The sequence below is a fragment of the Elgaria multicarinata genome, chromosome 3, assembly GCF_023053635.1.
Source record: "Elgaria multicarinata webbii isolate HBS135686 ecotype San Diego chromosome 3, rElgMul1.1.pri, whole genome shotgun sequence".
Classification (NCBI taxonomy): Eukaryota; Metazoa; Chordata; class Lepidosauria; order Squamata; family Anguidae; genus Elgaria; species Elgaria multicarinata.
The window spans coordinates 148,955,652-148,979,841 of record NC_086173.1 but is presented as its reverse complement, the minus strand read 5'-3'; the positions used below and the strand labels follow the sequence as shown (position 1 = coordinate 148,979,841).

The following is a 24,190-nucleotide window of genomic DNA, read 5'->3' as shown; positions in this document are numbered from 1 at the left end:
TTTACTCCGGATATCAGAGTCTGAAAAAGTTAATTCCAAACTGCCACTATCCCCATATTGTGACAAACGTTTACAACGTACATTACTTCCTTTGTCCAGTGATGTCCCCAGAATAGACTGAATTTCTGCTATGAGTTCTTGTTCTAATCTTGTTATCCGCCCTGAGTTCCTGAGTGGCCAATTGTGTATTACTACCTGCAGATCATCTAGAGATCTCTCCCGAGGAGAGCCATTTTCCAGGAGAGAATTTGTCCCCCTATTCTCTAAGATTTGAGGTATAGCTGGTTGCCCTACCTTCTCGGCTGAGAAGGAGAGAGGCTCCTGTGAAATATCCAAGTCTAATGACGTAGGATCTGGGCCTAATTGAGTCAAATCTAACAACGTGGTACTGTTGTTCACTTGGGAAATGTCTAAATCCTCGCCAGGAAACTCATCAATTAGCAATAGTCTTGGATCGGATGGAGTTAAATTGAGAATGGAGAAGGAGCTATCAGAGCCGGCCTCGTGCTCTGTTTGATTGGGGTGGAAAAGTGTTTCTGCATTGGTTTTCCAATCTTGAAATATATTATTTAGTTCTTTGATCACTAAGTCGGTGGAGAGCCTGTCATCCTTTTGCTTGCCTCTGCTCTGGTAGTCCTCCAGGCTGTCTTCCATCTGCCTTCCCTGGGACATCAGACCCGTCTGGGGTGCTGCAGCCAGAATACCAAGCTCTACTAATCCAACCAAAGTTCCAATAATGGCTTTCAGGCCAGAGACTTCCTGTTGTAGCACATCCTTTCTGAGGAATATTTTCTCTGCTGTTTGTTTAGATAAAAAACATTGATCTCTTAATAACCCACACAAGGTGGTGGAGTCACTCTTTGGGTTACTGAGTCAACTTTGCCTAACCTCTTTCTGAGCGTGTTTAATGCCTCTTTATATAAGGGAGTTTGTATTTCTAAGGGTGAAAGACCCTCTGTTCCTCTCTCTATGAGTGCAGGATCATTTGTCTCATTTATTAAAAACTCATTAGAGGAATATACGGTTGAGTCTTCCTCCTGAGAGGTAGTGTCCCCTACCATTGATTCTCTGAAGGCACCATTTGGTGTACCGTCTTTTTCGTTTAAAAATGAGATTGCGGTATCTGGATCTATCCAGTACTCATTCTCAGCTAACTCTGTTTCTCCTGACTTAAAGTCATAATAATCCAATATTGATTTCTGGACTAGGTTGGGCAGAGGTTCCTTACATGAGGCTTTCTGAAGCTGGGCTCCGGTGTTGACCATGTTATATGATGGTATCTTAATACTAATTTATGAGTTATCAACTTTCAGTGTTAGAAGGAAGTAGGGGAAAAGGGAAAACACTAGAAAACTTCTGAATTGGAGCTGAATAGGGACAATTTATAGAACTAGAAAGTCTTGAACTAACAATTCAAAGTTTGGGGTGTGAAACGCATGAGTGGGGGAAGGGGAGAAGCCACAATGGCTTCCTTTACACCCACAATGGTGCGAATCCGGCTTTGGTGTCTGCACTATTACAATCTTGAGATGGAACGGGAGAGGAAGAGTCTGCAGAAAATCAAATAAAGCTCTGCAAATCATGTGTAGGGTACAAGTTGGACCTGAAACTGCCCACTATTCTTGGCTGCCTTTCTCTTCCTTCCCCTCCCAGTTCATTATCTTAAGGACTTATACAATAAAGATAGCATCTCCACTTCAAACTATACCATTTTCAATCCCTTTAACTGCCTTTTCTTTTTCTCCTGCCCTGCCCTGCCCACAAGGAATGCTAGCTTTTATGAGAGTGTTGATAAATCTGGGCTGCTTGCAAAGCAGATTTGGGGCCTGGGCGTCCCTCACCATAGTTAACCTGCTCTCCACTTTCATAGTATAGCTTCTTACTACCCTCTTCATTTTTGTTTGCTGCAAAAGTGGTAGATTGGGAGCAGATTTGTGTGTGAAATGGTTTGTGTGTGAGCGTAAGTTCTGGTCTTGAGAACAAATTCCTGGGCTGAGCATGTGCTGAGGGCCACCTTGTTCTGTAATTCTAGGTTTGCTTTCCTGAGCCCCTGTTTTGCCCCTGTTTCCATGTGGTGGGCCTCAGGGTTCTAGAAAAAAGAAACAAGGCAGCTCCCAGTTGAAGCCTATTGTCTTTCTAAGGGAAAGAGCATGAAAGAAATTTCTGTCTCCATCTTGAGATTGGGTCTAAACTACAGACCTCACGGACACAACATTTAGCCTAATTTTGGGAGTTTTCCAGTTTTGGAACCACCTAGTCTGCTAAAGAGGTCAGAACTTGAAAGCTTTCACACTCTTTTGGGGGATTTTGATGGTCCTAATAAAGGTATTGTCCAACAGTGGATTTCGTCTCCCCTGCCCCATGGATCAGGTCGGCTATCTTGGCTATGTTCTTTCTTCCTCTCTTCTGTCTTCAAGAGTTGGCTTATTATTATTATTTATTTGTATCCCTCCTTTTGCTCAATACTAGGCCTCAAGGTGGCCAATACTGGGCTTCCAGGTGGCCAATGTCCTTTTCAAATGTGAAGAGGTATGAAATAACCACTTCAGCACAAAAGAAAGCAAAGGGGAGCAAACTCTGGGCAAACAAGTTGGCCTACAAAAGAGCAGCTGTCATCATTTTATTTATTTATTTATTTATTTATTTATTTATTAATTACATTTTTATACTGCCCAATAGCTGAAGCTCTCTGGGCGGTTCACAAAAATTAAAACCATAATAAAACAACCAACATTGGAGTTTTATCAAAGTTGCGCAATCAAGAATAAAGGATTTTGATGACCGAGTACGAGCATCTTCTGAGAATTTGTATGCTTTCTCTTGGGGCAGTAATCTGAATTCCATCCCTTTTACAAATTGGGGAGAAGTCATCTTCCACATCCCCACCCTATTCTCTCGGCAGATGTCCCTCACCCCCAACTGGTATCTAAGGCAGATGTTTGTAACTGGGAAGGAAGGAGACAGAGCACTGTGTTCTCTACAATGCAAGTAGGGGGTTGGGTGCATTTTTCTTAAAATGAGATTCCAGATTAACCAGGAATCTCATGCCTCAGTCCCACGTATGTGGGGGGAATTGGCTGTGGCTACTTAATGGTGAGGGAAAATCACTCTGTACATGCTCAGAGGTGTTCTCCTGACATGAAGGTAGAATTTAGATATTTTTTAGCTTCCCCTATCCCAGAGATTCTAGTCAAGGCAAGCAACTAATTTTAAACTGATGAAGACAAATAAAAACCAATGCAGAAGGAAATAGGAAAGACAAATGGCAAAACCTCCAAAGTTAAGAGTGCATCTCTAGTTCATAGCAAAGGCGTTCCTGTTTAGAGTTCCAGCCTTCCTGGAGCAGGAGTCTACTAGCTTTGTTTGAGGCTTGGAAAGGACACCTCCCTTTGAAACATCCTTTGTTGTGCTATACACAAGCTACCTTTTGTTGTTTAACCCTCAGTTGTTTAACCCTTGATAAGCCAACCTTGCCAGGCTCATAAGACACAATGAGCCACAGTGACGGTCCACCATAGCTTAGACATTCAAACTAGCCACCAGCGCACACCGCAGCCCACTTTGGCTTAAATAAGCCATGGCAGGCTGCAGCAGTCATGGGGAATGGCCCATAAACTTGTACAATATCCCTGACTTCTGGTTCCTTTAAATCCAAGTGCCCCTGGACACTTTCCTTAGCACTTGCCAAGGTACCTTATCCCTCCTACTTTATTATCTATCTATCTATCTATCTATCTATCTATCAATCACATTTTCTTACCAGCAGGTGGAATTGCTGTGAAATAGGTTTCTGTTGATGCTGAAAACTTTTGGTTCAAAGAAGTTGTTTAAATGTTGGGTCTCAGCTCCTGCCTCTGACTCGTACTCAGCCTTTTGGGCAGGTTACTTGTCTTTTGTGACAGTACACACCTTCCATGGCAGCCATGGGTGCCTACAACAGTTTCTCAAATTGCTAAATGTGCCCATGTCCCAAAAACATTGCCTACCCCTGCTTTAGATCTTTCTTTCTCTTTTACGCTGTAACTGGGCAGCAGAATGTTCTATCTCCTTCAACAAAAGGAAATGGCGAAGACAGGACTTCTAGTTTTAAGGTGCATCCAATAGTTACCTCTTCAGATCCAGTCTCTATGCTCTGGTTCGCACGACACAACAGTCCATGGGTTAAACAATTGTTTGTGTGTTGTCTGAACCCAGACTGTTGGGTTGTTTAGGGGCTAAAAAATCTAGTGGTTAACCCGTGGTTTGCTGTTGGCTTAACAGCTAGGTTGTTTAGACCCCAAACAACCCGGAGCTCCATGATGATGGGTATTGAGTAAAAGCAGGTGTGCTGTTGGCAGCAAGTCCACGCTCTCCCACTCGTCCCTGACACCCCATGGGTTGTTGTGTGAACTGCCCATTTGGTAGATCCTGGAAGCGCATAGGTCTCTGTTTTTTGTTCGTTTTTTATTCTTTTAATTTACAAATTTAGGGATGGCTCATTAGTGACCCCTCGGCAGGGTGCTGGCTGATGGGCCTCCAGCAGCAATGGTTGCTTCAGACATCTTAGTTTTACCAGAATACAATCCCTGGAAATTCCATTGTTCGGGAGCTTTATGGGTAAAAACAAACAAGCATAGAAACATTATGCCCCCACTGGCCGCCACCATGTTTTTGTGGCAGTGGCTGCTTTTTTACCTCATAGAATGACAGAATTTCTAGGTTATTTCAGATTCCTAAGGATGCTGAGAATTGTTGCTGGGTATGTACAACCTGCATCTAGAGCAGCCTTCCTCAACCTGGGGCACTCCAGATGTGTTGGACTGCAACTCCCAGAATGCCCCAGCCAGAGCTGGCTGGGGCATTCTGGGAGTTTAGTCCAACACATCTGGAGCGCCCCAGGTTGAGGAAGGCTGATCTAGAGGGTCCCCAGTTTCCATGAGTTGGAGAAACAAGTCAAGAAGTAATTGTGCTTTTAACCTGTTGGTTGTTTTATTGTGGTTTTAATGTTTGTGAACCGCCCAGAGAGCTTCGGCTATTGGGCAGTATAAAAATGTAATAAATAAATAAATAAATAAATAAGAAGTGTGGATGTGTTGGTGACAAAGGCTTTCTCTTTATATGGCTCAGTTTTCTTTAGCCAGGGTTCAGGCAGGCCTACTAGTTGGATGCCGAGACATCAAGCATTTTGTCTTTACAGTTGTGATAGTTTGGGTGTTATGAGGCAGTGTAAGTATCCTGGCCTGGCGACTTGTAATGAATCCTGCTGCAACTTTGGAAACCAGGATTGGTCCTGAGTAAGGTTGGCCTTGAGTGAAGGCCTCCTGTAATCTCAAACAGATCTGAGGGCCTCACACCATTAATTTATGCAGCTGTCCTTTATCTGGCCCATTCCAGAGGCGATTTCATACTTTTATTAAAAAAGAAAAGAAAGGGACAAAAGGAGTGTTATCCGTTTCAATGAACTATTGAGTAACATTCCTCCCTGGGTGCAAGAGAGCTTATCAGCAGCAAAAGCCGAACCCAGAGCTATCCAACTGGGAGATATCGGCAGTGGTGGGGGGAGAACACAAGAGACCCTTTGTATGTGTCTCCTGTTGCTGTTTCCGAAGCTTTCGGTTAAATACTCAAAAGTTAGATAAACAAGAATCTGTCACTATTAGGTTTTCAAGAAAATGTATTTCTTTATTTGATTCATATCTTGGCTTTCCACCAAGAAAATGGCGGCAACAGGGAACTCTGGAAATGCCCTCCTTTTGGCTGACAGGATTCTGACCTCATCAGTACTCAGTTCTTCCTCCTACTGCGGACCATCCTACAAGCTTTCGAGCAGGATTTTCTCTCTCTCGCTTGTCATTTTTGGTCAGCTCTGCTGTCCTCTGTCAGGCCCCCAGATAGTGCTGGGCCTTTCAGATGAGTGAATGAGGGGTCCTAGGCGGATGGAAGAAGGAGGTTCCGTTCCTTTCTCCAGCTATATACTGCTACTGAGCTGGGTTCTCCCTGCCTTTCCTGATCAATCTACTGTCATTGTAGGCCAAACAAAAACTTGCTTAGACACAGCAGACCTTTTGAGGATGAAAAACTTGCAATCCTAGTTTGGGTGGGAGGTGGTGGTGGGAAGTTGAGGAGCCTTGCCCAGAAGTTAGATTGTAATGTTAAACATGGCTGTTGGTCACCTCAAGCATACAGTAGGTTGAGATGGGATACAAGTATTCCATGTCTTGCTCGTGGGCTTCCTGTTGGCCATTATGGGAAGTGGGATGCTAGATGAGATTTGGTCTGATCCAGTAGGGCTCTTTTTATACACTTATTGGAAAAGTCAGACTATCAGTGATAGCTTAATGGGACTTCCATGTTCACAGGTGGTGTATTTCTAAATTCAGATGCTGGGGAAAGACAGGGAATGGCTATGGCCACTGTCCCCGGATTTTAGATTTCCCTGGATATCTAGGTACTGCTGGAGATTGTGTCGGCTAGATGGTTCAACCTTGCAAGGTCGTTCCCGTGTTGCTCCTAAGTATGGTCATTTCTCTCCAAAGTGCCACTGCTGTGTTCTGTGAAGAGCAGAAAAGGCTTAACATTTGAACTTGTACAATGCTCTTGACATGATGACATTTTCCCCTGAAACCAGAATCCTTTGTAAAAATCAAAGCGTTTTAAGAATGAGGGGTTGAAAAACTAGGAGTCCTCCAGGCTCCTTTGCCCTCTTTTATGAGGTTCTTGTGATTAGCTCTGATGGGCCATCAGGCTGGGAATGCTCAAAACATTGCTTGATTTCACTTGGAAATCTTGCCCAAGGGTAAAATAATCAGTTGTTTCATTATTCCCCCCCTCCATCCCCCACTGAAAACCTGTCTGGGGTTTCCCTGGTCTTTTCACATGACCTTTGTCTGTAGGCTCCTTATCAAAGATGATGACATTGCAAATGCTAAGAGAAGTCAGAGATTGTGTATTTGCTTGAATGCTCTGTCTGTGTTAAAGAGCTAATGAATTCGAATAATGTGGGAGGGCTGAGATTTCAGACTTTGGGGAAAGGGGCAGTGAGAACTTTTGGATTAGGGCACTTCATAAATGTTAAGTATTTACAGGATTCAAAGAAAATCCATTTGATTCTTTTGGGTCTAATGAGTGGTCCACACTTCGGCTGTCGATCATTTAAAGGTCTATCTATATAAATGTCTGGCTTTTTAATAGACTGATTTGGTTATTAGATGACACTTGAAACTAATTGTCTCCAATACTGAGCTTGGATAGTCCCATGCCTCTCTGGAGGCAAAACATGGATGTCCCCAGAATAAAGGAATGGTTTCAGCATCTTTGGGGGTGGGGTGGGGTGGGATGGGGTGGAGACTCCCCAGGAATGCAGAAGTGTATTAGTTTGTACATTTAGGAGAGAGTTAAAAGTACAAGGTTGTTTTTTTAATAAAAAACTTGATGAGGATCTGTGGACTTCCAGGGCTAGAAAAGTTGAGGGTGTCAGCTGAAGAAAAGAACAAATAAAAATTGCAGGTTTGAGACTGGCCTGCTTGAGCCCTAATAGCCTATTAAAAACAACAGCAAAGGTAAGAAAATTCCAAAATCCCTATTAGTGTAATATCTTTATTAAGTCAGCCAAACATTCCAAAAGCTTGCACAATTTGTTTGAACTTTTGGTTGATCTAAAAAAGATATTATGATAATATGGCCAAGAGCTTATTGCAGCCTTCTCCAACCCAGTGCCCTCCAAACATTTTGGACTTCCATTTCCCATCAGCTCCAGCCACCATGGCCTATGGGCAGGAAAGCTGGGAGTTGTAGTCCAAAATATTTGGAGAAAACCAGGTTGGGGAAAACTGGCTTATAAGCCCGGATGATGCCTCCCTTCTGTCACCCCCAAAACGCCCTTCCCTCATCTGTTGGGCCTCAGTGTGAGGTGGCTCCTGTTCCAGGCTGGCAGACGCCCTGAACAGAAGCTATTGGTGGCCAAGTAAGCATTGCAACATTTTGTTGCGGGACCCCGCTTAAGTTACCAATGTGTGTTACATGTCGGTAAGACATATAATTTAACTTACCTTATTGAGCATCCTGAAGGAAGAGGACCATTTCTTTATTATGAAAAGTTATTTATTAACCAAAGGCTACAACTTGTTAGTAATTTCTCATTTATAAAAATAGTGGGGAAATGGAGCATTCTCAGCTATATAATACATAGCAGAAGTAAAATAGCTTCCAACAAGCACTATTCTGGGAAATAGTGCTATTCGATTTTTGACGGAATATCCTGACAAAAGATGTATTGGCATTCAATTTCAACTGTGCAGGGTCAGCTTTAGCTGCTTGATGTGTTGTGACGTTTTGTGATGGTAGCAAGCACAGGTGTGTTGGCATGTGTTATTATTATTATTATTATTATTATTATTATTATTATTATTATTATTTATTTATATAGCACCATCAGTGTACATGGTGCTGTACAGAGTAAAACAGTAAATAGCAAGACCCTGCCGCATAGGCTTACAATCTAATAAAATCATAGTAAAACAATAAGGAGGGGAAGAGAATGCAAACAGGTACAGGGTAGGGTAAGCAGGCACAGGGTAGGGTAAAACTAGCAGTAGAAAGTAACAGTAGAAGTCTGCACAACATCAAGTTTTAAAAGCTTTAGGAAAAAGAAAAGTTTTTAGTTGAGCTTTAAAAGCTGCGGTTGAACTTGTAGTTCTCAAATGTTCTGGAAGAGCGTTCCAGGCGTAAGGGGCAGCAGAAGAGAATGGACGAAGCCGAGCAAGGGAAGTAGAGGCCCTTGGGCAGGCGAGAAACATGGCATCAGAGGAGCGAAGAGCACGAGCGGGGCAATAGTGTGAGATGAGAGAGGAGAGATAGGAAGGAGCTAGACCGTGAAAAGCTTTGAAGGTTAACAGGAGAAGTTTATATTGGATTCTGAAGTGAATTGGAAGCCAATGAAGAGATTTCAGAAGCGGAGTAACATGGTCGGAGTGGCGAGCCAAGAAGATGATCTTTGCGGCAGAGTGGTGAACAGAAACCAACGGACTGATGTGAGAAGAAGGAAGGCCAGAGAGAAGAAGGTTGCAGTAGTCCAACCGTGAAATAACCAGTGCATGAACAAGCGTTTTGGCAGAAGAGACAGACAAAAATGATTGAATCCTGGCAATATTATACAGGAAAAATCGACAAGATTTAGCTACTGCCTCAATATGAGGAATAAAGGAGAGCGAGGAGTCGAATATAAAGCCAAGGCTACGAGCTTCCTTGACCGGAGTACGCGTAACATCATTGACAGTAAGAGAGAATGAGAGATGAGGAGAAGGTTTAGGAGGAAAAACAAGCAATTCAGTCTTTGCCATGTTAAGTTTCAAGCGATGATGAAGCAGCCAAGCTGAGATATCTGAAAGACATGCCGAGATACGATCGTGAACATCAGGAGAAAGTTCCGGAGATGACAGATATAGTTGTGTATCATCGGCGTACAGATGATATTGGAGGCCATGAGATTGAATAAGCTTGCCCAAGGGCAACATGTATAAGGAAAACAACAACGGGCCAAGCACTGAGCCTTGCGGAACCCCTACTGAAAGGGGAAAGGAGGAAGACGAGCTGCCATTAGTCAACACGCTGAAAGAGCGACCCGCTAGATAGGAGGCAAACCAGTTATAGACAGAGCCACAAAATCCAAGGTCATGAAGGGAATCTAAGAGAAGATCATGATCAACCGTGTCAAAGGCTGCAGTTAGATCAAGGAGAATAAGAACGGAATAATGGCCTTTAGACTTGGCAGTAAGGAGATCATTGGTGATCTTAGTAAGGGCTGTTTCGGTGGAATGCAGAGGACGGAATCCAGATTGAAATGGATCCAAAGCAGAGTTACTAGAAAGAAAGTCAAGACAGTGAGAGTAGACCGCACGCTCCAGGATCTTTGAAACAAACGGCAACAAAGAGACAGGTCGGTAGTTAGACAGAGATAGCCTATCAAGAGTAGGTTTCTTGAGAATGGGAGAGACTGTAGCATGTTTAAAAGCAGAAGGAAATGAACCAGAGGACAGAGAAAGATTAATAATATGTAGCAAGGAAGGGAGGATAGCAGGAATAAGATTAATAAAGACGCGAGAAGGAATCGGATCACGAGAACAAGTGGAAGACTTCGAAGAGCGCAGTATGTGTGGGTGGGTGTATGTTGGAATCGCTATTAGAAAAACCCACTCTTATGATTTTACAGTTAGAAGGTTGTCCTTAGATGACATTATTAACTACTAGCTTTGGATGCCACCTGGAGGGAAAAACCACTCCTGTTTTCTGTTTGGCAAATTTGTAATAGACAGAAGGCAGGTTTGTGTAACCTGCACGAGCCCTAAATCTTTTTTTTTTTCTCTTCTTGTTATTGTCGTTTTGAGTAATTGGTGGGGCCGAGCTTAATCGCTCCTAAAAGTCATAGGGCATAGGTAGGTTAAATTAAAGAAAGACCAACTGGTGGGCATGGCTGAGTTGGGATTTGAACCTGTATCTCCCCAGTTCTGGGGTGCATCCACACGAAGAGTTAAATGTGGCAATTGCCATGTTTTGTTCACTCACATTTTATGAGAAAGCTATATTTTCCTTGGAATTTTTCCTATCTTTTATCAGAACGCACCACAGAACATCCAACTTTTTTTTCTTTTTTAGACGAATGGAAGAGTAGTGCATTCTCCATGGTTGTAGATGTCCTTAATGTCACTCTTCCATCTTTTTCACAAGGTGGGCTTGTGGATCAGGCAGGTGAACCTGTCATCCCAACATGCATTCAGTATAACCAGCTGCAGAGTATAACCTTTGAAGGTTGATCTTGATGGCCTTGTAGGCCCCTTCCAACTCTGCTATTCTATGATTCTAAGTGGGCACCATTTTATTACCCTGTTTTTTTTTTAAATCAGTCTTTTAATTGGCTCTCAAATGCTTTATCTGCTATAATTAAAAGAAAATCAAATTATTAGTAAAGTAATAGAGATCTATAGCAGTATAATCCTTTTTTTAAAAAAATGCTAAGCCCTCTCTTGTCACTACCATCAAGCCCAGGGTCAGAGGTCAGTCCTGTCCAGGACATACTAGTGACCCGATCCCTCTGGAGGGCTCACACTGACTCGCCTTCCCAAAACCAAAAAACGGCCATTACCAGCAAGTGTTGCTATTGCTGCCATCTCCTGCCATTTTAATTTCCTCACAAATGTCTCTGGGGGTCACTCTGGAGCGATGCTTCAACAGGGCCCCAGAGGTGTTGTGGGGAAAAGGTTTTTGTTGGGTTGTTTTTTGGGGTTTTTTTTTTGTGTTGCTGCCTGTGCCGCTTGCTTCAAGGGAAGGGGAGCAGAGGTGAGTTGAGATATTGCCTCCTGCCTCCACCCCAAACGAGGGGCTTGCTTTTGGTTGATGCTGCCCGGGGCGGAGACTTTCTCAGTGCTGCCACCTGGTGATGGGGAGCTTTGCAACGGCTGCCGACGGATCTGGCAAACGTCGTGCCAGCCCTGACCGCTGTTAACCAAGATGCTAAAATGGCAAGGGTGATTTTTTTTTTTTTAGTAATAATTGCAAGGGGTTTGGAGAGTGGCTCTCCATACCCCTTGCAGCTACTTCTTTGTCTTGCAGCATTGCCTTCCCTACCCTGGTTTTTGTCTCTAGAAATTACTTTAATTCCTATGTGAGCAAAAGGGCTTCTTTTGAAGGGAGCAGGGAAGGGAAGTGTCCCGAGGAGGAGGACAGCAGCAGCAACAGCAGCAGCCCTGAGTTGCTTTAGGAGCACAGTGATGTCTGAATTGCTTTAGGAGCTGCCTGTCTGGAAGCACACCTAGTCCAGAGCTCTAACCACTATACCACACTGGCTCCCATAGCAATCTGCTAGGCATCTACAAGAGCAAAGATGGAAGCCTGAAACATAGTTGATGCTCTCCCCTTCCCCACGGGCGACTATGTCACGCTCACTGGCATGGATGGAACATAGCAGGAGGAAACACGCAAAAAGCCCAATATCCCCAAGCAATATGGAATGTCCATTTCAATTCAGTATATAGCTCACAGCAGAAGAGCAATGACTGAATCGTGTTAAGGAGCTGCCTAGCTGGGAGCACCCCTAGCCCAGAGCACTAACCACTACACCACACTGCTTCCCCTAGCAATGGAGGACCAGCTTCCTTCAAAGACACCTTGCATAGATCACACTCAGTTCATGTGGAGGTGACAAGTGAGTGAATTTTGTGAGTGGAACACATGCCTGAGAACACTCCCCAGAATTGTCTGTAATGTTCAGGTTGTGTTCTGCAGACAGTGTGGAAAGCGGTTCTCTGGCAGTAGGCAGTCCTGAGAACCCCGCTGCCTTAGGTGACTAATCACTCTCTTTAATCCTTTAGTTCTGTTCCTCGCTATCTTTCTTTGTTCTTCTACTGCAGCCTTTCCCAACGTGGCACCTTCAAGATGTGTTGGACACCAGATCCCCAGCCAGGATGCCTACTGGGTCAGACATTTTAATTTGTTTTTTTAATTTTTAAAACAAGAATACACATACAGAGAGAGACGCACACAGAGACACACACACATTACTTTTAACAGTTTAACAGAGAAAAGCTCACACTTCCAAAGATATAAAATTCTGGGGAGTTTCACTTTTTTTTCTGGCTTAAAAGTTCTATAGTAACTCTCAAAGTAATTGCCCTTTACATTGGGTTAATACAAAGATGAAAACTTGAAAATAAGGAATTCTGATTACAAAATTGTATGTTTGGTTTGCACGTCATAAATGAATCTAATTTCTGACTTTTCTGTCCTAGTCTTATATAACTTGGCCATTTTGCTTTGATTGCATGTGCCCACATTGGAATAATTTGTTCATCTAGCTTTGGTTCTTTTGCTTGCTTCCAATATTTCACATATAATATGTGTGCAGCTGTTCCTGTATAACTTGCCTGTTCTGTATGTTCTCTTTTTAGTATATCTCTGTGAATGTTAATACAAATAATGGATCTAGGCTTTATTGGACATCCCAAGATTCCTTCCATAAGCGTCCTTATTTTATTCCAATACTTTTTGGCTTGGGGGCAAAGTCCTTTTAGAAAGAACTGTATACCATTACAAAAATCTGTACCTGTAGGAAGCCTGTCCAGCTGCCAAGGAATGCATCCCTTCTGGCGTGGGTTCCAGTATCGTTACTGAGAAGCGTCGTGGTAATAGATTTACCTTTTTAGCAGCTGAAGTCCTCGGAGAGCTGAAGAGACTAGGCTGCTGAGTTTGCCGACTTCTAATTTGCAAGGGGTTCTACTTCTAATTTGCAAAACACTGGCCCACGAGAAGCCCCTTGCGGATCGGATCAGCTGAGCTGGTCAGAATCTGGTGTTTTCTGGTTTTTACTAGTTACCTGATGGAACATTATTTTTCTGGTCAGACCAGCAGAATGCAATTGGTTGACAACCTAGAGGGAGATAGTGGCCCCATTCAAAAGATACCTTAAACCATGGCTTTAACCCTGGTGGTTAAGCCAGAAAGCCATACACCTTAAACCATGATTTTAACCATGGTGAATAAACCTTTTCGCCTTAGTCACCATGGTTAAAGCTGTGGTTTAAGGTGTCTTCTGAACACAGCCCGGCTTTCTGGCTTAACCACCGTGGTTAAAGCCGTGGTTTAAGGTATCTTCTGTACGGGGCTTGTGAATGGTGGGTGGGAATGAATGAACAACGGTTTAGGCTTTGTGGTATGGATACCTAGGATATAGGTATATCCATCCTGGGGAGAGAGCTGTATATAACAGTCTGGGTCTCTGGGAAAAGAATGTATGATGGGTGTTGTTGTTTTTAAATTGATGTGTTTTCCCACAGAGAAACTTGGATTGTTATTTTCTTCTATAAGGCCGTCTTTCTCCCTGCTTTCCCTTAGGAGACCATTACTTCGGAGGAACTGGAACAGTTTACCAAGGAGCTGAAGCACAAAAGGATCACGTTGGGCTTTACTCAGGCAGATGTGGGACTGGCCCTGGGTATGCTGTATGGTGGGTACCACTAAAGGGAGTTAGAGGGTGCAGAGAATATTGAAGGGGTGCCCTTCTCCGCATCCCACCAGCACAACACATACGCTATGATGGGACAAGGGAGAGGGCTTTCTCTGTTGTGGCACCCCGACTGTGGAACGCCCTCCCCTTGGAGGCCCAACTAGCGCCAACGCTGATTTTATTCCGGCGCCAAGTGAAAACATGGCTTTTTAACAAAGCCTTTAATGGTTAATTTACTGTTTTATACTGTATGCTTTTATCTGTACGCCGCCCTGAGATCTTAATGATATAGGGCGGGATACAAATGTTTTAAATAAATAAATAAAGAAAGAAATGGAGGTATTTTTGTTTAGGTGGGTGGAAAAGAACCTAGGCCTTGCCTCGTGGGCTGTTCTTGAGTCTCTCTGTGGGCTGAAGACTCAATTTAATCTTTTGCTCTTGTTTATATAGGGGGGTAGAGTTAAAGTGAAGTGCAGGATCCTACTCTTCTTTCTTCATTAATTTGAACTGGAAGTTGTTTTTGGGAAAAGCTGAGAATGGCCTACAATAATTAAAAGTTCTTTAGAGAATAAGAAATATAGTGCACAGAAGAGCCAAGATCAAATGACGTATATAATGTTTCTTATTAACATTAACAGCTCCATTATGGAACTATTTCACCCTTGCTTCCTAACACTTTCTTAAACAGAAATGTTCTGTTTGCAAAATGTATGTTCTATGTTTGCAAAATTGAATTTTTTCAAAACAGTTTTTCCTCCAAAATCCAACATATTTTATTTGGTTTTGCCAAATAACTGAATTTTGCATTGTACTGTTTCAATTTCAAGAAACATTTAGGGGTGGAAAACCCTGCTGTGTAATGACTAAAGCAGCTTTCTTCAACCGGGTGCCCTCCATGTGTGATGGACTACAATTCTCATCAACCCCACCCACCATGACAGGAGTTGTAGTCCCAACATATCTGGAGGGCACCAGACTCGGGGAAGACTGGGTTAAAAAAAGATCAGTTTGTATCTTTTGTCTTCCTGAACTCTATAGGTGGCCTTAGGCAAACTACATCTCTGTCCTTGTCTCCCCATCTGTAGGAGGAGGAGGAGGAGTGAGGTTCACCCTAAGTTTACAACAAGAGCAACAATGTGTGCATTTAGCAAACTTCCCAAAGTACAAATTGTTGCATGCTGTCAACCAGTTAAACGAAAGTTAGTTGAGTTAATCAGATGAGCCTTGGTTGTTGGGTTGCTTTATTGATTAAATCTTACACACAAGGAAAGCAACTCTTCGGAAGTGAGAAGTGTTTAGAGATTCCTTACAGCTTGACTAGGCTTTATCTTAGGAGACATTTCCTCTGATGAGAGATAGAATGGAGTAAATACTTCTGTCAAAGTGATGTTTGCGGCCTGCTTGCAGCTGTGTTTTTAAAACAAAAGATATTTTTCTGACTGATTTATCTGGGCACTCATTTAGTCGCTCAGATATTTTGATTGATTGATCTAATCAATTAACACTGCATTGAGAACCGTAGACCTTCAGGGGCTATGCACCCATCAAGAGGTTTTCTGTGTGCTAAAAGCTTAATCAATCTACTAATTTGGTCTTGTTTGTATAAGGTGATAGAGAAATGAAGTGAAGTACAGATTCTGTTATTTTTTGTCTGTTTTGGTTGGAAATAAAATTGGAAGCCTTTTGAACTAGATGACCTTCAATGTCCCTTCCAACTCTAAAATCATTTGCGTTGGTATTTAATAGTACCAGTAAAACAACATATTGGTAAGCATTGGATATGAGTAGGGGGTGATGTATTGTTGTTATTATTTTTAACTTGAGCTTCTAAGGCTGAAATCCTATACACGCTTACCTGGAAGTAAACTTCCTTGAACTCAGTGGGACTTACTTCTGAGTAGACATGCAAAAGATTGTGGTGTTCATCTTGCTGCCTTCCCAGTTCTTCTTCGTGGTCTCTATGCATCACACATATGGGCTTTGCGCCTGCGCAGAGACCGAACCGGAACCTTCTATAGCTTAGGGAAACGTTTTTGGCGGGAACCTCTCCCCCCACGCTACCGCGCATGTCCATGAGGTTCCCGCCCTTACCTCAGTTCTTCGTCGTCCGCCATTGTGCCTAGACCTGTAGAACCAACCTCTAGCGTTTGCTTTTCCTATTCTCTCTTAAAATCTTTCAATCTCTTCCTTTTCATCAATATTCTCTCTTCCTTTCTTAATATCTTCTTCTTCCTAAAAAAAAAAAAAAAAAAAAATTGTTAATAGTTGTTAGTAGTCTCCTCAGCGACTCTCAGTCGCAGCGGCCTGAGCTGCATGGCAGTTAAGGCGCCATTTCGTAAATGCGTTAGGTGCGGGGCAAAGCTTCCCCCCACCGACGGGCATTCTTTGTGCGTTATTTGTTTGGGTGAGAGTCACAAAGTGGAGGCCTGCCATCACTGTATGGCCTTTACTAAACAAACGAGGAAAAATAGAACAGATCGTTTGCGTGCTATACTGTGGGAGAAGGCACTCAGAGCCACAGACCCAACATCTTCAAAGCCAACTGAGGCTAGAATGGATAAAGCGGCACAGCATAAGTCCGCTCAAGACCGCAGCACAGACCAGTGCGACATTACCAGTGCGAACATAGGGCATCGATACCCCTAACGCCTGGGCGGTCACTAGCGAGTTCCGCGGCCAGAAAGATCGCTAAAAAGGCCCGGACTCCTAAATCTTCTTCGGAAATCGAGAAGAAGAAGAAGAAGAAGAAAAATGGAGAAAAACACTCCAAAAAGTCTCCTCGGCCCCTTAAGCCCATCCAAACATCTCCTTCGGTACCAACAACTCTTTCAGTACCGAGGCCTTTGTCGAGACCGACGTCTACCTCTTCGATACCGAGACGCCCGCACAGCCTCTCAGAGGGCGAGATCAGAGATTCGACCTCGGTAACATCACTGCGTGACGCACCGCAAGCTTTACAAGTGGAGGAGCCTATTACTCAGCCGTCTCCTAGACCGCTGATAGTAGAACGACCAAGGCAGGAATGGGATAGGACCTCCCAATGCTCTGAGTTCCAACCCAGGCATCAATATTATGATTGGGAGTACTATTAACCTCACAGGTATTTCCCACAGGATAGGGAATACCAATATCCACCAGAAACTTATTATGCCCATCCTCCGCCAAATTCAAGGGTCTTTCAGGTCCCACCGGCTCCGTCACGTCACCCGTCGCCATCGCCATCTCGTCGACGTCATACCTCCTCCGTACCGACAGCGGCCGCTGCGGTGCCACCAGACCAGCCTGAACTTGAACAACAGCAGCTGAACATAGTCATGGTGTCGTCACCCGAGGATGATTATCCTTCGGATACCAACTCCAGGGTATCGATCGCCCCTTCGGTGCCATCACCAGAGGACACGATACTCTCACAAGATCCCGCCTTGCCCTCTGACGACATGGGAAGATTCTCGGATCATATGCTGAGAATGTCCCAAGCACTTGGGTTAAATATTCGGCAACCTGATGAGCCAGTGGACGACCCGATCTACGATGTTTTTTACTCTAAGGGTAATGCGTCTGTTGCGATTCCCTTTCCTCCTGCCGTGAAGCAAACCGGACAACTCTCATGGAAAATTCCAGCGTCCACACCAGCCACTTCAAGAAGGCTTGAAACACTTTATCGAATTCAAGAAGAGGATGCGGGTTTCCTTACCCAACACCCTAAACCAAATTCGATCGTGTTGGAGTCTGCACAGGGCCAGTCACAGAGGTCGCATTCCGCCCCGGTGGATAAAGAGGGCAGGAAATTAGATATTACGGGTAGGAGAATTTATTCTTCTGCGTCCCTTGGCATTAGGGCTTCGACCTACCAAGCGACCATGGCTCGTTACCAACTCTTCCTCTGGGAGAAAGTAGGATCACTATGTGATCACCTCCCAGAGGATAAGAGAGAGCTGGCTCGGGTCTTCCAAGCCGAGGCTTCAGCCATAGCTAGGCAGCAGTTATCGACTGCCAGACACCAGGTTGACTGCCACTCCAAAAACATGATGGGGGCAGTGGCGTTGAGGAGACACGCCTGGCTCAGATCAGCGAACCTGACGTACGAGACGAAGGCAAGGATCGAGAACATGCCCTTCGATGGCGAGGGCTTGTTCAACACAAAAACTGACGAGACACTAGACACCATATATAAGGCTCGTACAACGGCGAAAAAGATGGGTTTCACCGCTCCACCTCCGCAGTACAAGCCTAAGCGCTGGTCGAGACCACCGATTCAGCAGCAGCAACAACAACAGCGGCCTCAATACCAACAGCCGAGGCAGCAGCAGCAACTCCAGAGGAAGCGGCCATACCAAAGCCAATTCCAACAAGAAAAGCGTCAGCCCGACCTCTCTAAGAAGCAGCGGGTTTGACTCTTCCATCCCAGATCCACCCCCCTTTGTGAACCACCTAGCACCATACTACCATCAATGGGAGTCGATAACATCGGATTCCTGGGTGCTCACTATCATCAACTCGGGGTATGCCATCGAGCTTGATGTCGTCCCTCCTTCTTCGGGGGTGAGAGTAACAGCACCATTCCCTCCTCTGCTTCTCGAGGTACAGACCCTCCTAGCGAAGGGAGCCATCTCTCCCGTACCTGCAGAGGAACTCAACCAGAGGTTTTTCTCGCACTACTTCACGGTCCTGAAGAAAGATGGAGGTCTTCGACCGATCATGGACTTAAGGCAATTAAACAAATTCATCATCCCGAGGAAGTTCTGTATGACAACGGTTACTTCTATTCTGCAACTCCTACACAGAGGAGTTTGGTTCGCTGTGGTGGATCTGAAGGATGCGTACTTCCACATCTCCATCAGGAAGTCGCATCAAGCTTACCTACGATTTTCAATCGGCTCGTCCCAGTTCCAATTCACCGTTCTTCCTTTCGGCTTGGCCACGGCACCGAGGGTCTTCACGAAGGTGATGGCGTTGGTGTGCGCCCATCTAAGACAGAAAGGGATTTACATATATCCGTACCTGGACGATTGGCTTCTGGTAGCGGACAACAGCGGCACGCTCCAGGAGGACATTTCAACCACCCTCAACCTGTTGGACTCGTTGGGTCTATGGGTCAACGAGGAAAAATCCATCTTGACCCCACATCAGAGACTGGACTTTATAGGGGTAACCCTATTGTCTCGAGACGGCAGGGCATACCTGCCCTCGACCAGAGCAACCACTCTTCAGGATTTAGCCATCGCTACCGAAAGCCGTCGAAAGGTTTCGGCATGGACGATCCAAAGGCTATTAGGTTTAATGGCAGCGACCACCGCAGTCATCAGGTTTGCGAGACTCAGAATGAGAATCTTGCAGGCCTGGTTTCTGAGAACGTTCGATCTTCGATGCGATGCCCGACGAACTTACCTCTCGATCCCGAGGCAAGTAAGAGCATCCCTGAAATGGTGGTTTTTGATGGCGACTCTCCTGGAAGGCGTTCCATTTCAACAAGAAGCGCCTTCAGTAACGATCACGACGGATGCATCCTTAACCGGATGGGGAGCACACTGCAACTCCCTCACCGCTCAAGGTCGTTGGCCTCTCTCTCAGATGGAACAGCACATCAACCACCTAGAACTCTTAGCAGTGGAAAATGCAATAAAGACCTTTTCACAAATGATCGAGGGCCGAAATGTCCTGATCGCGACAGACAACACCACCGTAGTGGCTTACATCAACAGGCAGGGTGGAACAAGATCACACCCTCTGAACCGTTCTGCACTCAGAATCTGGAACTGGTGCATAAAGAGAAATACTTACCTGACTGCAATCCATGTAGCAGGGAAGGAGAACTTCATCGCGGACTCCCTCAGCAGGTTCTTCCACATCGACCACGAATGGGAGCTCGATACCGAAGTCCGAGACGATCTTTTTCAGTACTGGGGCCGCCCTGCTGTCGATGTTTTCGCTACCGAAGAAAACGCAGCTTGTTCCAGGTTCTGCAGCAGAGCAGGAAGAGGAAAGCACTCTCTAGGAGATGCTTTCACCAGAACATGGAAAGGAGATCTTCTTTACATCTTCCCACCCTTTCCACTACTGACGAAGATGCTAGCCAAGATCCAGACGGACAAGTCGGATTGCATCTTGATCACGCCATGGTGGCCTCGACAGATGTGGTTCTCACATGCCCTTCGACTATCGAACTGGGATTACATCAGACTCCCGTCGATACCGAAGCTACTGTCTCGACACCAGGGCAGGGTTCGACACGCAGATCTGTCGACCCTCAAGATGACCACGTGGAGGATAACAGCCGCTCCTCCCCTCGTACCAAAAATTTAATTGTAGACCATATTTTATTAGCAGCACTAAAGCCTTCCACAACGAAATCTTATGCAGCAAAGTGGCAAAGATTTCAAAAGTTCGCCTCAGAGAACGATCAAGCACCAGAATCTTGCCATTTATCGTTGATCCTCAATTACCTATTGACACTTTTTCAGCAGGGACTCAAACTCACTTCCATCAGAGTCCACCTAGCTGCTATTACGGCTTACCATCGTGGCATGGATGGGTTTTCACCCTTTACACATCCAACTGCCAGAAAATTCCTAAAGGGACTTAAGAATACGATACCGACGGTGAAGTGTATCGTTCCACCATGGAGCCTGTCAGTTGTGCTACAAGCACTGACATGTAAACCCTTCGAGCCCATGGCTTCAACAGACCTTCGGCTTCTAACATTTAAGACTGTCTTTTTAGTAGCCATTACATCGGCAAGACGTGCAAGTGAGCTGAAAGCTCTCAGGATAGATGCTCCTTACACTATCTTTCACAAGGACAAGGTTGTGTTACGCACAGACCCGGCTTTCCTGCCTAAGGTAGTGTCAACTTTTCATCTGTCCCAGCATATCACTCTACCAGCTTTCTTCCCGAATCCTACGACACCTGTTGAGTCTTCGTTACATACACTTGATGTAAGGAGAGCTCTTGCCTTTTACAAGGCTAGGACAGAGAGTTTTAGGGGAAACAAACCAATTGTTTGTTTGTTATGGAGAGCCTTCTAAGGGACTCCCTGTTTCATGCCAACGACTGTCACGTTGGATTGTAGAGACAATTGAACTTGCCTACTCTACCTCTAAACTAGACCTTTTAAGGCCTGTGACAGTTCATTCTACTAGAGCCGTCTCAACATCTGTTGCCTTCAGCAGAGGTGTTTATTTATTTATTTATTTATTTATTACATTTTTATACCGCCCAATAGCCGAAGCTCTCTGGGCGGTTCACAAAAATTAAAACCACAGTAAAACACCCAACAGGTTAAAACACAATTACGAAATACAGCATAAAAAGCGCAACCAGGATAAAACCACACAGCAAAATGGATATAAGATTAAAATACAGAGTTAAAACAGTTTAATTTAAATTTAAGTTAAAATTAAGTGTTAAAATACTGAGTGAATAAAAAGGTCTTCAGCTGGCGACAAAAGCAGTACAGTGTAGGCGCCAGGCGGACCTCTCTGGGGACCCCTCTGTTCCATTGACAGAAGTCTGTAGAGCCGCAACGTGGTCCACTCCATCCACGTTTGTCAAGCACTACAGTCTGGACACTCGCGCGAGTCAAGACTGCTCGTTTGGAAGGACAGTGCTCTCAGAGATCTTCAGATGATGCACCAACCCACCTCCAAGAGTATGTCAGCTTGCTACTCGCCCATATGTGTGATGCATAGAGACCACGAAGAAGAAATGCAGGTTGCTTACCTGTAACTGTAGTTCTTCGAGTGGTCATCTATGCATTCACACAACCCACCCACCATCCCCACTTGGTGGTGTGAAACTTACAAATGACACTGTTGTATATTTGGAATGTACTTTATTTAATTTACACTCATGTTTGTGGGGGCACAATGTCGGACTCCTGTAAACTGAGGTAAGGGCGGGAACCCCATGGACATGCGCGGTAGCGTGGGGGAGGGGTTCCCGCCAAAAACGTTTCCCTAAGCTATAGAAGGTTCCGGTCTGGTCTCTGCGCAGGCGCAAAGCCCATATGTGTGAATGCATAGATGACCACTCGAAGAACTACAGTTACAGGTAAGCAACCTGCATTTCTTGTTTCTACTGCATCAGATTTCCAGTCTTTAAATTCTGACCTAATTCTGTCCTCTCTTTCCCCCCACTTCATGCAGGGAAGATGTTCAGCCAGACCACCATCTGCCGCTTCGAAGCTTTGCAGCTCAGCTTCAAGAACATGTGCAAACTGAAGCCCCTCCTCCAGCGCTGGCTTGAAGAGGCAGACAGCAATGAGAACTTGCAGGAGGTGAGGCCATTCCCAGACTTTGGGGTGCTAAATAATTATTATTAACCATAGAATTAACGAGGCAGTGCCAGCAGTGTACATGGTGCGTTACAGAATTGCCTAGGCAAAAATAGACACGTCTCTGCCCCAAGGAGGTTCCTGTCTAAAATATTTATTTTATTTATCTATCTGTTTATTCAATATATTAACCACGCTTCAGTAAAGGGGACTGTCACAGCTTAAAAGTGCCATAAAAACAAGACAATGAGACCACAATGACAGAAGCCACAGCCAAAAGATAGACAGTGGGGGAAATGTCAGAGGGAGGGAAATATTAAGGTAGGTAGGGGGCAATCTGTTCAAATACTCTTAACATGTACTTAAAACAGGACTGTTGAACCTCTTTCAGCCCAAAGGCCGAATTCTATTTCAGGGGAAGCTCGGGGGTGGGGGGCACATTTCAGTGGGGCCAGAGGCAAAAAGAGAGTAGGCTAAGATAACAAAAATACCAGCATATTTTAGATGAGAGCTAAAAGGAGAGGCATTTCAATGATCCGGGGCGGGGGGGAATGTGGGTTAGGAGGCTATGGCAGCGACCATGACGAAAAGATAGGCTTTGAGGAAGGAGTGGGGAGAGAGGCGACACCATATACATGTTTTTAGGGAGGCTGTTCCATTTGTAAAGGGCAGCAAAGGGGAATGGGTAGAGTTACTCGAAGGATCAGGAAACCTTTGGTCAGGTGAAAGTGCTGGAAAAGCGGAGTTGATGGATTGGAGTTGAATGAGAAATGGGGGATGGGGACAGGGAGGAGACAGATTGGTTGGGGCAGGGTTATTTATTTATTTATATTTATTTATTGCATTCATATACTGCCCATAGCCGAAGCTCTCTGGGTGGTTTACAAAAGTTAAAAACAGTAAACATTAAAAACAAATATACAAAGTTTAAAAACATAAAAAGCATAAAAACAACAGTATAAAAACAGCTATTCTGGGGTTATGAATAAGCTTTCAAAGTAAGGACAAGAAATCCATGTTGGATACAGACAGGGATGGGAAGCCAATAATGGATCTGAAGAGGGCTCCAAGCAACTGTCAAAGTGGACCATTTTGGCAGTGTAGTTTTGGGTGGAGGTGAGCTTCCTGAACGATGAGCGTGGAAAGTCAGAGAGAAGGAGCTTGCATCAGACAAGATGGGCAGAGCATGAACCAGAATTTTTAGGTTGCAGGGACAGAGGAAGGTTAGGTGGGACTTCTGCAGTGTCGCCCAGGGAGAAAGAGGTACAGTTTGGTAACTGACCAAATGTTGGTATAATAATGTTGGTGTTAATAATGTTGGTAATGTTAAGAAACATGGAGAGGGACCAAACAGGAGAGGCTTAGGAGGAAATAGGTTTGGACTTTGCCATCTTCAAAAACGGCAAAAAGGAATATCTGGGGAATTACAAACCAGTCAGTCTGACATCAATACCTGGGAAGATTCTAAAGCAGATTATAAAGCGCTCTGTCTGTAGGCACCTTGACACTAATGCAGTGATCACGAGAAACAAGCATGGATTTGTCAAGAACAAGTCCTGCCAGACTAATTTCTGATTGGGTAACTTCCTTAGTAGATCATGGAAATGCTATTGACCTAACTTGACCTCAGCAAGGCATTTGACAAAGTGCCCCAAGGTATTCTGATTAGCAAGCTGGTTAAGTCTGGACTAGATGTCACTACTACTAGGTGGATTCACTGCTGGCTGGAGGAGCGTACCCAAAGAGTGTTTGTCAATGGTTCTTCATAAAACTTGAGGGTGGCATTGAGTGGGCTGCTGCAGGGCTCAGCCCTGGGCCCTGTATATTTAAACTTTTTTATTGACTTGGAGGAAGTGTGTGTGTGTGTGTGGGGGGGGGGAAACACTTACCAAATTTGTAGATGACACAGATTGCGTGGGATAGCTAAGAGACAGAAACAAAATTAA

General features: G+C 44.6%; 1 protein-coding gene across 1 annotated transcript in view; it reads left to right on the top strand.

The window, feature by feature from the left end:
- Positions 1-24,190, top strand: part of POU5F1 (POU class 5 homeobox 1) — a 38,835-nt gene that overhangs the window by 8,124 nt on the left and 6,521 nt on the right. The window contains exons 2-3 of the mRNA XM_063123501.1: positions 13,861-13,972; positions 22,117-22,247. Of these exons, the coding sequence (XP_062979571.1) occupies positions 13,861-13,972; positions 22,117-22,247 (243 nt within the window). The remainder of the gene's footprint in view (positions 1-13,860; positions 13,973-22,116; positions 22,248-24,190) is intronic.